The 14,153-nt window shown below is 44.9% G+C and overlaps 1 protein-coding gene across 13 annotated transcripts in view; it reads left to right on the top strand.

Moving 5' to 3' along the window:
- Positions 1-14,153, top strand: part of NAV2 (neuron navigator 2) — a 372,994-nt gene that overhangs the window by 213,601 nt on the left and 145,240 nt on the right. For all 13 annotated transcript variants that reach the window (XM_030560145.1, XM_030560146.1, XM_030560147.1 and 10 more), the window contains one exon: positions 11,498-12,605. In XM_030560145.1, the coding sequence (XP_030416005.1) occupies positions 11,498-12,605 (1,108 nt within the window). The remainder of the gene's footprint in view (positions 1-11,497; positions 12,606-14,153) is intronic.

Raw genomic sequence — 14,153 nt, forward strand, 5'->3', positions numbered from 1 at the left:
TCACATTTGGCAGTGGAGCTGTTCTTTCAGCTAAAAAGTGACAGTGAGGAGTCCGACGATGATATCGAGTCACCTGACACATGACACTAAATTGCTTGTGGCATTCACGGAAATGCTCAGCACCGTGGAACACCACTTTTGGGCTCGGGAAACAAGCACTGAGTGGTGGGATCACATCGTCATGGAAGTCTGGGATGACGAGCAGTGGCTGCAGAACTTTCGGATGAGAAAAGACTCTTTCATGGGACTGTGTGAGGAGCTCGCCCCCACCCTGCAGTGCAAGGACACGAGATTGAGAGCTGCCCTGCTGGTGGAGAAGCGGGTGACTATTGCAATCTGGAAGCTAGCAACTCCAGACAGCTACCGATCAGTCGCGAACCAGTTTGGAGTGGGAAAGTTGACCGTTGGAATAGTGTTGATGCAAGTTTGGAGGGCCATTAATCGCGTCCTGCTAAGAAGAACCGTGACTCTGGGGAATGTGCAGGACGTTGTGGATGGCTTTGCACAAATGGGTTTCCCTAACTGTGGAGGGGTGAAAGATGGGACGCATATTCCTATTCTGGCACCACCCCACCTAACATCCGAGTACATTAATCGGAAGGGGTATTTCTCTATGGTTCTCTAGGCGCTTGTGGATCACCGTGGGCGTTTCATTGACATTTACACAGGCTGGCCTGGAAAGGTGCATGATGCACACATCTTTCGGAACAGTGGCCTGTTCAGGAAGCTGCAGGCCGGGACTTTTTTCCCAGACCTCAAGATCACAGTAGGGGACGTCGAAATGCCCATTGTGATCCTTGGAGACCCCGCTTATCCGTTAATGCCTTGGCTCATGAAACTGTATACAGGGAAGCTTGACAGGAGCAAGGAGCGGTTCAACTACAGGCTGAGCCGGTGTCGAATGACTGTGGAGTGTGCTTTTGGCCATTTAAAAGGATGCTGGAGATCTCTTTATTGGAAGCTAGACTTAGACTCATAGACTCTAGGGCTGGAAGGGACCTCGAGAGATCATCGAGTCCAGTCCCCTGCCCTCATGGCAGGACCAAATACTGTCTAGACCATCCCTAATAGACATTTATCTAACCTACTCTTAAATATCTCCAGAGATGGAGATTCCACACCTTCTCTAGGCAATCTATTCCAGTGTTTAACTACCCTGACAGTTAGGAACTTTTTCCTAATGTCCAACCTAAATCTCCCTTGCTGCAGTTTAAGCCCATTGCTTCTTGTTCTATCATTGGAGGCTAAGGTGAACAAGTTTTCTCCCTCCTCCTAATGATACCCTTTTAGATACCTGAAAACTGCTATCATGTCCCCTCTCAGTCTTCTCTTTTCCAAACTAAGCAAACCCAATTCCTTCAGCCTTCCTTCATAGGTCATGTTCTCAAGACCTTTAATCATTCTCGTTGCTCTTCTCTGGACCCTCTCCAGTTTCTCCACATCTTTCTTGAAATGCGGTGCCCAGAACTGGACACAATACTCCAGTTAAATACTCCACTTGGAGGAAAGCAGCATCCCTGCGGTTATATCCGCATGCTGTACCCTCCATAATATTTGTGAAGGGAAGGGTGAAACATTCAGTCAGGAATGGACCTCCAAGGTTCAACGCCTGGAGGCTGAATTTGCACAGCCAGAGAGCAAGGCTACTAGAGAGGCCCAGCACAGGGCTACAAGGATTGGGGATGCCTTGAGGGATGAATCTGAGGCTGAAAACCAACAGTAATGTTTGGTGCCTTGCACGGGAGTGAAGTGCAGTGGTTACAATGATTTGCAGTGCCTGTTTTTTTCCGGGGCTACGGTATCTTCACTTTCTGCAATAAAAAAAACTGTTTTAAAAGCCAAGAATTCATTTATTGAAAGGAAAATAACAAAAAGGGCAGGGGGGTGGGGTGATGAACTGTACAGTCAGAGGTTTGAATATGTCCTGCCTGGAGTGCTGTGCATTGACTGCTGCATTTCAGGATGAAAATGCTGCATGGTGATGGGGGTTGAGTGCAGAGGGTAAGGGTCGTAGTTCTCAGGGCTGGTAGGTGTATGTACAGGTGTTGGGGGCAGCTGGTGGTGGTAAGAACCTGGATGCTGGAGAAGGGGGTTTTGAGCTGACATTGGGGCGCAAGGGACAGAGCTTTGGGACTGGGGGGGGGCGGCACGGTAGTGCTCTGCCTGCATGGCTACGAGTGACTGGATACAGTCCGTTTGGCGCACCAGGATCCTTATCAGCTGCTTCGTGCTTTTCTTCTTAGCCACTGCCTTTCTCCTGCTTTCTCTTTCCCTCCACTGCTGCATTTTTTCCCTCCAGTTTTTTACTCTCTCTGGCAGACTGATTCATAACTGCTTTCACCATATCTTCTTTGGTTTTCTGTGGCTTCTTCCTCAGGTTTTGTAGCCTCTCAGCAGTCTCTGATACAGCCAGTCGGGAATTCAAGGACACTGTTATTAGAAAGACAAAAATTGAAACATTTAACAGAGAGGCAGCATTGTGTATAATCACAGTGAAGGAGTTTAGAGTCTCACTTTAGCATACTTTCCACATACCAAACAGAGCACACACAACCCACAGCAGTGAAGAAATGGTGAGTAAGGGGGAATGGGTGCAGGAGTTAATGAATCCTGGAAGATATCTCGCTGCTGCGGGTCACCTGGGAAGGGGGACTGATTGGTTCAGGGCTGTACTGGGTTTTCTGTGCATTGGGGAAAGCAAACAGCTGCAGGGGAACCTACACTGAACACTATCCCAATATTTTCCACAGGAGTTAATTCTGGAAGATATCTCGCTGCTGCGGGTCACCTGGGAAGCAAGGGAGGGTCTTCTACAGCAATGCGGATTCCGCCCTGGCCCCTATGCAGCTTGCCTGTGTGCAGCAATGGTCCCCCCACCCCTCGCGGCACAGTGGCGCGGACGTGTTAGCCTGACTGGGACAAGGACCACAGTGGCTCTCCCTATAAACTTGCGCAAGCGCATTGCCCACGCTCTGGCAGAAACTTTTGAAGAGATTACTGAGGCCGATTACCACGACGTGATAGACCACATCAATGGGCTATTCCACCTCTAGGCATGCATGCATGCAGCCATAACCCCCTCTCCTCTCCCAAAACATTTCCATCCTGAAAATAAAAGCTGCTTACCGGGAACCCGCTCCTCTGCTTCTTCTTCACCAACAAGTTCCAGCTGCTGTGACTGGCTACCTTCCTCCTGGCTTGAGAAGAGCTCCTGGCTGCATGCCTCCTAGGACTCCGGGGTGTCTCCCTCCACCCCAGTACCCTCACTCTCGGTTTCCTCCCCCCCTCCCCCTCCCCCTCCTCTCCCTGCTCTGAACTGTCCATCGTGGTCGTCGGATTGGCAGTGGGATCACCTCCAAGTATCGCGTCCGGCTCCTTGTAAAAACAGCAGGTCGTGGGGGCAGCACCGGAGTGGCGGTTTCCCTTGCGGGCTTTGCAATAGGCACTCCACAGCTCCTTTACTTTAACCCTGCACTGCACTGCGTCCCAGTCATGGCCCTTTGAGATCTGCCCATAGGTATCGTAATTCCTACGGCTGGAGCACAGCTGTGACTGCACAGCTTCCTCCTCCCAAACACTGATGAGGTCCATCAACTCGCAATTGCTCCATGCTGGGGCTCGTTTGGTGCGTGGAGGCATGGTCACCTGGAAAGATTCACTGACTGATTGCACTCCACACCTGGCTGAGCAAACAGGAAGGGGATTTTTAAAATTCCCGGGGCATTTAAAGGGTGGGTCACCTGAGGCCAGGGCTGTAGAGTGCGAACTGATGAGCAGAGTGGCTGAACAGGCATTCTGAGATACCTCTGAATACCTCGGAGGCCAATTACAGCACTTTTGGTGGCCACACTTGCAGAGCAGCGCTGCATCACCAGTGCTGCAATCCTTATACCCGAGGCAGAGCAGGAGTACAACCAGCGCTGCAGCCAGAGAGATGCAGCGCTGTATGTGCCTTGCAAGTGTGGACGTTGAGTAAGTTGCAGCGCTGGTGGTGGGTTTACAGCGCTGCAACTCTCCAGTGTAGCCAAGCCCTGTGTCTTTGAGGCACAGTCTGGACCTTTATGTGGTGAAGTACTGGAAAGTACATAATGATGTCCATGCCGAAACTCTTCTGTGCTTGCAGACTTTTTTCTCCACTCCAGCTACCATACGTTGTATAAACCAACTAGGTCAGAGAGGGAAAGACAGTCTCATTGGTCAGAAAGCAGAGATGGAAGAAATCCTGGCCCATAAGAGAGAGTTGCTCATAGAACTACAGCAGGTGCAGCAGAAAAGACCACACCTGTGGGCACTGGCCATTTTGATAACCAAGATTAACAGATTTTGTGTTTGTGTGTGCGCATTGGTACGGACACAAACATTAGCAAAGTATTTGTACAGACACAGATTTCAGATTGACTCTCGCTTAAAATGTAAATTCAGTCTTTTCAAATTGTTGATGTCATATCTAGAGAGAGAACTTAAGGCCACATGAGACCATCAGATCATCTGCCTGTGACAGACCGTTACATCTCACACACATACTCCTGTGTTGAGCCCAATGACTGCAGTTAAACTAAAGCATTTTAGTCCTCAGGAGACTATACGTTGTGTTCCGCAGGCAGAGAACAAGACAGAGACTAGGTGTACCAATATTTAGGGTTGTCAACCCTCCAGAGTTGTTCTGGAGTCTCCAGGAATTAAAGATTAATCTTTAATTACAGATTATGGCATGTGATGAAATCTCCAGAAATACGTCCAAGCAAAATTGGCAACCTTATCAATGTTACTATCACTTTACTGTTACTGTTACATGTTACACAACTTTACTGATTGACAGAATAAGTCATTCAGTAACAAATATTGTCTAGTTTGATGTCTGAGTGCCTGATCAGTATTATCGGTATACATTTTTCCTAGTGCTTGCCATTTCTATATCAGCGTTCTGACTGTAGTTAAAGTGTGCCTAGACTGGAACACTGAATATTAACTTATGTATATCATCCAAGTGAGGGGTGCAGTTACAGCCCCTAGTCTGCAGCCCATTAATGCCTTTTGATGGCTCTGTCACCCCAGGCTGTCAAGGATTTATTTTTACGAATGAGAGAAATCTTTAAGAACAATGAACAGGAGTGGTATTTGTTTAGGTTTAAATTAAAAACTCACTGGTTTCAAAAGGCAGTCCACTTGTTTCATTATTTCATAATGGCATAACTTGTATCCAGACGATAGAGGTCCCTCTGGCCTTGTTCTTAGCCAGTCATGTGGAGAGTCGTTTAAGTTTTACTGTAACTAAACAAAAACAACAAGGAATTCAAGTGTCTTAGTCAGTTACGTCAAGACAATGAGAGAAAAGTGTTGTCTGGGCTCCAGCTTTTTTTTCCCCCACTCCACTCTCAGAAACTGCTGAGTCTTAATGAAACAAACCCACAAACAACTGAATTGTTGTTTCAAATACTGCAGCTTAATGTGAACAAAAGAGGACTTTGCAGAAATGTGAAAGTTTCCTGACTGACATTTCCACAGATCTTGTTCCCGGTTTTCAGAAATGCTGAGTATGCAAAACCGCAATTGAAGTTTACCATATAGTTGGGGGAAAATAATGCTCCAGACTTCAAGGAATAAATGTGACTTTTGTTTCATATTACAGAAAATTAAATCCCCGCTAAAGGGGAAACATCTTGATTGAAATCCTATGAGTAAAAGTGGAAGCAAGTGATTCTATCCAATTCAGTGAAGTGTATTTCTTTTCTGTTAAATGAGATGTTTGTTGTACACTTCACTATAGCATCACAGAGCATTTCTCTTTCTGGGAATCTCTGCTTTTAAAGAAAAAAAAATGATTATGCACCTCATGTGGTTGCTGTTGCACCTGCTGCTGTCATAGGCTCAGTCACTATTCCAGGACAGATAGTGCATCCTCCCATACCAGAGCGCCTGCCCGGTCAGGCAGTATGCTCTCTACAGCTCCATAGGGAGCAGCATTACTACTGAAATGGTACCTTTTTTGTTAATCATAAAGTTTGCTAATTTTGACAAAGGCCACGTGCAGAGCTACCTCATTAAGCAGATTCTTCTGTGCGTGGTCTCATTATTTAAGCTTATGGAAAAATTTCAATTTTACAGTAGACTCCTGGTAGAAATATGTAAGCCTCAATAACCCCTAAGCATTGTTTGCCAAGCATAATGAATTACTAATAAGGCAGAGGTGGCTATCTGGTATGAAGTCTTCTTTGCTGTACTCCCTCAGTACTGCCAGGAAAGAGGATGGTTTGGTGGCTGGACGGGGGAGGAATCAAGATACACCAGTCATTCCTCTACCCTGGGAATGGAGCAACACAACAGCCTTCTGCCGTTGTGAGACTAGAATAATGGCCATAGAACAGGTCTTCTACCATTTCCTAACCTGAATTTCAAGTGTGGATTTCTCTTTTCTGCATCTATTACACAGAATGCAGCCTGGTTACTTAAGCTATGCACTGGACTAAGAATTTGTCTTTTCATGAGAACATTTTGTTTGTTCCCCATATCTGTGAAATCAAGGGACCTTTATATGCTTTTATGGAAAGATACTGTAAAGATCTTGACTTTCTACTTAGAACGTTGAGAACATCTGTGTAAGTGCTGCTTTTTGCTGCTTCTAGTGTCTGCATTTCAGATGGTTTTCAGTTGAAACAAATGAGAATGCACTTGTTTAGACTTAGCTTGACAAATCTTAGGAAATAGGATCTATTTTCTCTAGCCCTTATTATACTATGTGCTCTCAAAGATTTAAGTGGGTAATTTAAATCATAAGACTCTAGATTTTCTTTTCTCATCACAAATTGATAGGTCTGCAGATGCCGTTAAGGTTTTACAAGAGCAGCTGAAATCCGATTTACCCATATTACAGTGTATATTGGCATTGGTACTAGACCACCAACATCTTTTTAACAGAAACATTGGGAATAAAATGGACTTCAGGCCAACATTTTGTCTTTGAAATGAGGAGAGAAATGATTATTTAGCCTAGGCTGTCTTTTGTTTTTGAACACATTTCATTTGTTGTCAATTTAGTTAATGTAGGCTGCCAAGGAAAGAAAACATCACCACCACAAAGGATCACAAGGGAATTAATAAACTTATCATAAAACTCACTCAGCTTTTCATCAGGTCTATGAACTTTTGAGTTAATCTTTCCCTTCATACTAGTGTATCTTCTATGCTGGGGTATCTGCTTTTTGTAGGAAAAAGAACATTTTAATAATACACACTTTTGGAGCAGAACCCAATTCTTTTACCAATATAAGTGGTTGGTTTTAGTAGGAATAAAAACATTTGGCAAACTGGTTGTAACAAAGGAACAGATAATCCTAGATGATTGGAATTTTCTTATATTGAAGCAATTCTTCCCCCCACAGAACAGTTTTAATTTGGCTATCTGGCTTCATTAGGTTTTACACATCTTATAATAAAAGCAGAGATGCAAAGTCAGACATTCATGGACATCAGATGGTTTTCCCTGGAAAGTATCAGATACAGAAACTAATAATTGCATTATACTGGTTCATAGATTATTCCAATCCCTCCACTCCCCCAATCTAGTACAATACTCCAATGTTTCACAATGACCTAATTCTGATCTCATTGACACCAGCATAAATCAGGAGTAACTCATCTAAAGTTACTGGAGTTTTGCTAGTTTTACATGTATATAAGAGTAGAATTGGGTCCCACATTTAAGTGTGTGTGGTGAGGGACCAGTGGCCACTGTGCATGTGTGAGTGGGAGAGAGAGAAGGTTGGGATGGGGGAAAGGGTGAGGTTAGGATTGAGTAGGCAGGAAAAGAGAGAGATTGAAAGAGGGGAATTGGGAACCAGGAACTCCTGAGTTTTAACCCTAGCTCTGATACTGTTCCCTTTATAAAAACAACGAGGAGTCTGGTAGCACCTTAAAGACTAACGGATTGATGTGAGCACAAGCTTTCGTGGGTAAAAAGCCCACTTCTTCAGATGCATGGAGTGAAAGGTACAGATGCAGGCATTATATAATGACACATGAAGAGAAGGGATTTACCTCACAAATGGAGAACCAGTGTTGACAGGGCCAATTGGATTAGGCTGGATGTAGTTCACTCCCAATAATAGAGTGGCTCGCTCATTACAAAAGCAGTTTTGCCTCTTCTGGAATCGACATCTCCCGCCCCCCACACAATTTCTAATGTTCACAGGTTTAGTTGTGAAAAAAAATGCTGGCATGTTCTTCATCAATATTTTCAAAGTGCCAGGCTCTTTACACATGCTAAGCTGCATCTTACTTCTTAGTCCCATTGGACTAGATTGTTACTTTAGAGACAGTCCTCAGCAAGGTGTAGTTCAGCTGCGCCACCCCAAGAGTAATCTTTAGGGTATGTCTACACTGCATTTAAAAAACCATTACTGGCCTATGCCAGTTGACTTGGGCTTGCTGGCTTGGGCTAGCAGGCTGTTTAATTGTGGTGGAGAGGTTCCAGCTCAGGCTGGAGCCAGGCTGTAGGATCCTGCAAAGGGAGAGGATCCCAGAGCTCAGGCTGCAGCCTGAGCCTGAACATCTACACTGCAATTAAACAGCCCCTTAGCCCGAGCCCAGGTCAGCTGAGACAGGCCAGCCATGGGTGTCTAATTGCAGTGTAGGCATACCCATCTTTCGGCAGTGTGCAGTGTACATACACATATTGTCCCCTTAGCAGTGCCGGGTTTACAATGGCGGCAGTGGCACCATGGAGTCAGGCCCATGCTCAGAAGGGGCCCTGGCCTGCTCTGCTTGCACTGTGCCCCGAGACCCTGCCAGTCCCCTGGTCTGGGGGGCGGGCTCTGGCCACAGGGAATCCGGAGGGGAGGGGGGGGCTATTCTGGTGTTGGGCAGGGGGGCTGTGGTGCACGGCATGGGACCACCCCCTAGCGGAAGGTGCATGCTGGCAGCATAGGGCCGGGTGGGCCATTGTGTGTCTGTCATTTGCTGGTTTGTAAATAGTGCCCTCGCACTGGGCTGGGTAGAGTGGGGCCACCCTTGCCATGCCATGTCCCATTGCCCCTGGCAGGCCCCTTGCTCTGGAGACCGACCCCCCCACCCCATGCCATGCTCCATTACCCCTATGAGGGGCCCACAAAAGGTTAATCTGGCCCTGGGCCCTTGTATGGGTATAAATAGTGTAGATGGTGAAGCATGGCTTAGGTGAGTAGATTACAGACACACATGAAGGGTATGTGTATGTACCTGAATACATTACTTTATGTGGCTCTCTGCTCGCCCAAGTCCTGCCTCCCTGTCTACACTGCTATTTGTACCACGGTAGTGTCCTGCTGCCTCCTCGCAACTGGAGCTTTTACCCGCTACACAGAAGGCTCTGGCAGCTCACTGCTGCTGGAGCAACTCTGGCAGCAGTGCAAGGCTCTGGCACCGAGGAGCTGCTAAAGCTTTTCCCCCCACAGCTTTTCACTGACATGTGTAGCTATGCACTGCAGTGTGGACGTGGTATGCTTTTCATTGCGGAGTGTAGCTAAATGTATGCTATGTATGTATGTATGCCAGTGGTATGTTGTGTAGATGTAGCCTTAGAGGCACTGTGTTTCAGGCACAATTCTTAACCCTGCTTCCTCCTTGCTATGGATCGTGGAAGTGGCAGCAAAGAGAACCAAATTACTGCCAGAAACATGGAGTGTAAAGCAGTGGTGCTGCAGCATTTTGAAAACAGGGAGGGGACAATATTACTGACTGCTCTTCAAGCAGCTCCTGTCTTTCTCATCCCCTTCTTCCTCCTAGCTGGGGGCAGAGTTGATGGCACTGGATCCTTCTTTTCCCTCCCCCTGTGACTCCTGTACCACCCAGTGCATTTGCTCCACACTCCCTAATCCATGTGATTGAGTGTGAAGTGCTGAGCTCAGGCAGAGAGAGTGGCACTCAAGCACCACCTGGTAGAAGAGGATGTGAGACACTTGGAACTTGATTCTGCTCTTACACTGGAGTAAATCAGGAGTAACTTCACTGAAGTCAGTAGAGTTGCTCTAGTAAAACCTGTGGTAAATGAGTTCAGAATCAAGCCCTTGGTGCCCCTGTATACTGAGGTAACCATTGCCTCTCTCCATCTACCTGAGAAAAGCTTTCCAGAGGAGAGGGCTAGAAAGCCACTCTAGTAGTTGGTAGTTAATAACAGAGCACTGGAAATCTTCCCATATAAGCAGTGACTTCTTTTTTAAAAAATTACCATTAATTCCTGTTGTTCCATTTGGTACATAACAATGTGGAACGACTCTGACTGTATTATAAAGGGATCTTCAACACTCCTAAAAACACAGATCTACACTAAGTCATAAAGATGTATGTGCTTTAAATCTTTGGGAGGTCTGGTTTGGATCATACGAGTGAGGTTAACAAAGCTATATCTTCAGTGAGCAGCTGAAAGTGAAGTAAAACAGCCCCTGTGTGGTTGCAGCAGTTCATGATTTACAGAACTGAATTCACAGTGCTGTTCCGGCTGCTGAAAATGTACGTTCTCAACTGCTGTTTATTTTTAAATTAAAAAAAGCAGCTCTATATTCAGTTTACTTTATTGCTAGAGGGCAGGGAAATATAGGTAAAAGCCGTTAATCCCCAGCAGGCTGCTGGGCGGCCGAACAGTTAGAGATGACAAAAGTTAATTGGAAACATGAGCCGTTTAACAGAAAACGTATTTGTGATAATTGAGAGAGTAACGTCTCCAGAAGGGAAACTTTGCAAAGAGAAACTTCAGAAGAGAAGTGGCCACTGATAGGTGAGTAAGCCAGTGTGATTTTCAAGCTTTCTTTAGGTGCTGAATTTATTATTTAAGAAAAGCAAGTAACATTAAAAAAAACCTAAACAAACCAGAGATTCATGCTCACTGAAGAAGGGTTTGCAGTTACTGACATTAGCTCTTCTTGCAGCTGGATGTAGTTATTAGATAAAAATGTATCACTTAGGTTCACTCCATGAATAAGGATACAATTGGTTTTATTTTTGCAGAATGGGTTTGCCTCTGTTTTTAATGGATATCAGAATTTGAAACTGCCATTAACTGGAACTAACTTCAGTGTTGTTTTTTTTTCTCCGTGCAGTTTTTCTTTTTAAATACACTTGAGGTTTTTCTAAGAAATGAACTTGAGCAGTAAGGATTTTTTTTAAAGCAGAGGAAAAGCCTTGATCAGATAATAATGCACATGTAATTTCTAATGAAGATGCAGTGTAGATCTACAGGACTTTCTAAAACACATCTGGCTTTTGCATGTTTAACTTCATTTAGGTGTGTTTGTAAAACTGTGAATACATGTAAATTGTCATAGTGAGAGTTTTCTGATTTTTTTTCTCCCCTCAATAAAGTAGCAGTCTTACTTTGTTTAGTGACACTGCTGTAGTTTGTAATAATGAGAAAACTTTCTTTCCTAGTAGTAGTAGTCTAAAGCACCAGATCTTTTGTGGTGGAAAGGAATTGCATTAATCAGAGCTGTTTTAATACCAGGTACTATTGTTTGTTTGTTTTTCCCAGAGCCAGCAGACAGTACAGCCTCCCAGTCCACAGGAATGAATGAAAATGTACCATCTTCAGTTCAAAGCAGCAGCAGTACAAATGCTGTTAGTTGCAATAACTCGTCAGCTATACCCCAGCCCAGCTCTGCCATTAAACCCTGGCGCAGCAAGTCCCTTAGTGCGAAGCACACAGCCACGTCTTCCATGTTATCTGTAAAGCAGCCAATTCCAGAGTCTCCAAAATCACCTTCAGAAATGGTCAAAGCAACTCCCAATGGTCAAAAATCCATGCTTGAGAAATTAAAACTCTTCAATAGCAAAGGAGGCTCCAAAGCAGGAGGAACATCCCTTGAGTGCTCAGGGTCTCGGGACACTAGCTGTGAAAGACTAGAGGCACTTCCGAGCTTTGAGGAAAGTGAAGAGATAGATGCTGCAAATCGAAATACGAACAACCCAGGACCAACATCCAGTAGCCCCAAAATTGCACTGAAGGGCATTGCACAAAGAACTTTTAGCCGGGCACTGACTAATAAGAAAAGTTCCCCAAAGGGCAGTGAGAAAGAGAAACAGAAAGAGAAGGAAAAGGATAAAAGCAAAGACATTGCAAAAAGGATATCTGTAACGGAGAAGCAGGAGATTAAAGAGGAGCCAAAAGAAGAACAGATAGCGCCAGCTACAACAGAGATGCCAAAAAAGTCCTCCAAGATTGCAAGCTTTATCCCTAAAGGAGGAAAGCTGAATAGTGCCAAGAAGGAGGCCTCTGCCCCTTCACACAGTGGCATACCAAAACCAGGAATGAAAAACACCACAGGGAAATCCTCAAGTGCCCCAACTTCTGCAAAGGAAGGTGAGAGAAGCCGCAGTGGAAAACCTGGCTCAGGGCTCTCTCATCAGAAGACCCAACTAGACAGCAGGAATTCCAGTTCCACTTCAAGTTTAGCCTCCTCAGAAGGAAAAGGGATAGGAGGGGTGTCTGCTTTTAACAGTAGCGGCAGCACCCAAGCTGTCAATGGGCCAGTTAGTACCACACAGACTACTGGAAGCAATACTGTGAGTGTTCAACTACCTCATCCGCAACAGCAATACAACCACCCGAACACTGCCACAGTAGCTCCTTTCATGTACAGGTAGGGTGTTTTGAACCTGAAATTTTTATCCATTTATGATATGGTTACTTGGGGGCAGGGGGAGAAAAATTGTACAGTGGTTGCATTGGTGCTGACAGTTCTTTTATCAAGTTACTGTTAAAAAACAACAGTCATAGCTGAGATAGTTATTGTTCCCAACAGTCAAGAAGTAAATTATTGCTGCCTCATATACTATGTTTGCTTAAAGCTGACTTTATAATACTGGCTTGTTAATAGTATGTATACAGTATGTGTGCTTTAGATGTAATGTTTATATGGTTCAGTTGTAGCAGTCTTAGCCTATGGTGGATAGAGTGGAGTTGCAGTATAGCACTGGGAGCTTCTGTAGGCGTTGTGCCTTAGGCAGGTATGATGTCTGCAAGGCTGTGTCCAAAACTTCCAACTGTTGGAGACACCAGTTCAGCTCCATTGGAGTGTGTGCCCTGTTCGACACCCATTGTAGATAGTCCAGCTGCTGCCGTGGTCATTTTTAACATTGTATTGATCAGACTGGCTTTTATATGTCATAGTGTTAAATATGGTTGCAGTAGTTGGTGGCCCCTCTACACCAGTGGTCCTAATGTTGCTAACAGTGGTGAAGCTAACTCAGTGTTTGCAATGCTGAGATATGTTTAGAAAATGTCACTAGTGGAGATGAGGCCTAGGATTGAAGGAAGAGCATGGCTGCAGCTCAATCCTTGGTTAGGGTCAAGCATTCATTCTCCAGTGAGTGGGTTTTGCTCAGTTGGTAGGTTTTGACTCAGGGGAGCTGGATCATAGCCCTGCCTCCTCCATAGATCTGTAACAAAGGTGCATGGAACGATCCTTGCGCTCAGGGAAGCAAAAGGATTGATAGTATGCTCGGCCCCTATATGGGAACATAAAATGGGATCCTTGTGCCCCCTCACTTCTTCGGATGCATAGAATGGAACACAGAGACAGGAGATATTTATACATACAGAGAACTTGGTGCCACTATTAAAATACATATTAACATTTCTGGATTCACCCTGCTCTGAAACCCACGATTTTCAAATCATCACCAGTGCAGCATCTGACGTTTGCCTGATGGCGAGCTGGACCAAGCCTGCTATTTGTTTACAAACCCATTAGAGATGCAGCTCTCTGTTTGGAGCTGGAGAGTGCCAATGCATTTCTTAGCATTATAATGCTGTAGATAAAGATTGAAAAAGACCTCTGTGTTTGAGCCTGTCCCCCAGCATGGGACATGTTAAACTGATTTGCATAGTAGCCAAAAGGCCAAGTAGTGCTCATCTATATGTGTGAAAAAATGGACATAAAATTAAAAAACATTTTGAGTTGACCTTTCAAATACTCCCCCAGTATTCATGATCAGATCTCAGTTGTTACATTTCTTACCCCCATGAACAAGCAAGGGTGAGTTAGGCATTGGATTGTTGTCTGTTTATGACTATAATGTCCTGATGAAAAAGACAAAATAAAACCCAGTGTAATAACTGACTTGGAGCTGATCTCCATTCAGTGTTTTCAATACTAGTATCATCTTAAGCATGAAAGCAGCTGAGC

This window comes from Gopherus evgoodei, chromosome 4 (genome assembly GCF_007399415.2).
Source record: "Gopherus evgoodei ecotype Sinaloan lineage chromosome 4, rGopEvg1_v1.p, whole genome shotgun sequence".
In the NCBI taxonomy this organism is placed as follows: domain Eukaryota; kingdom Metazoa; phylum Chordata; order Testudines; family Testudinidae; genus Gopherus; species Gopherus evgoodei.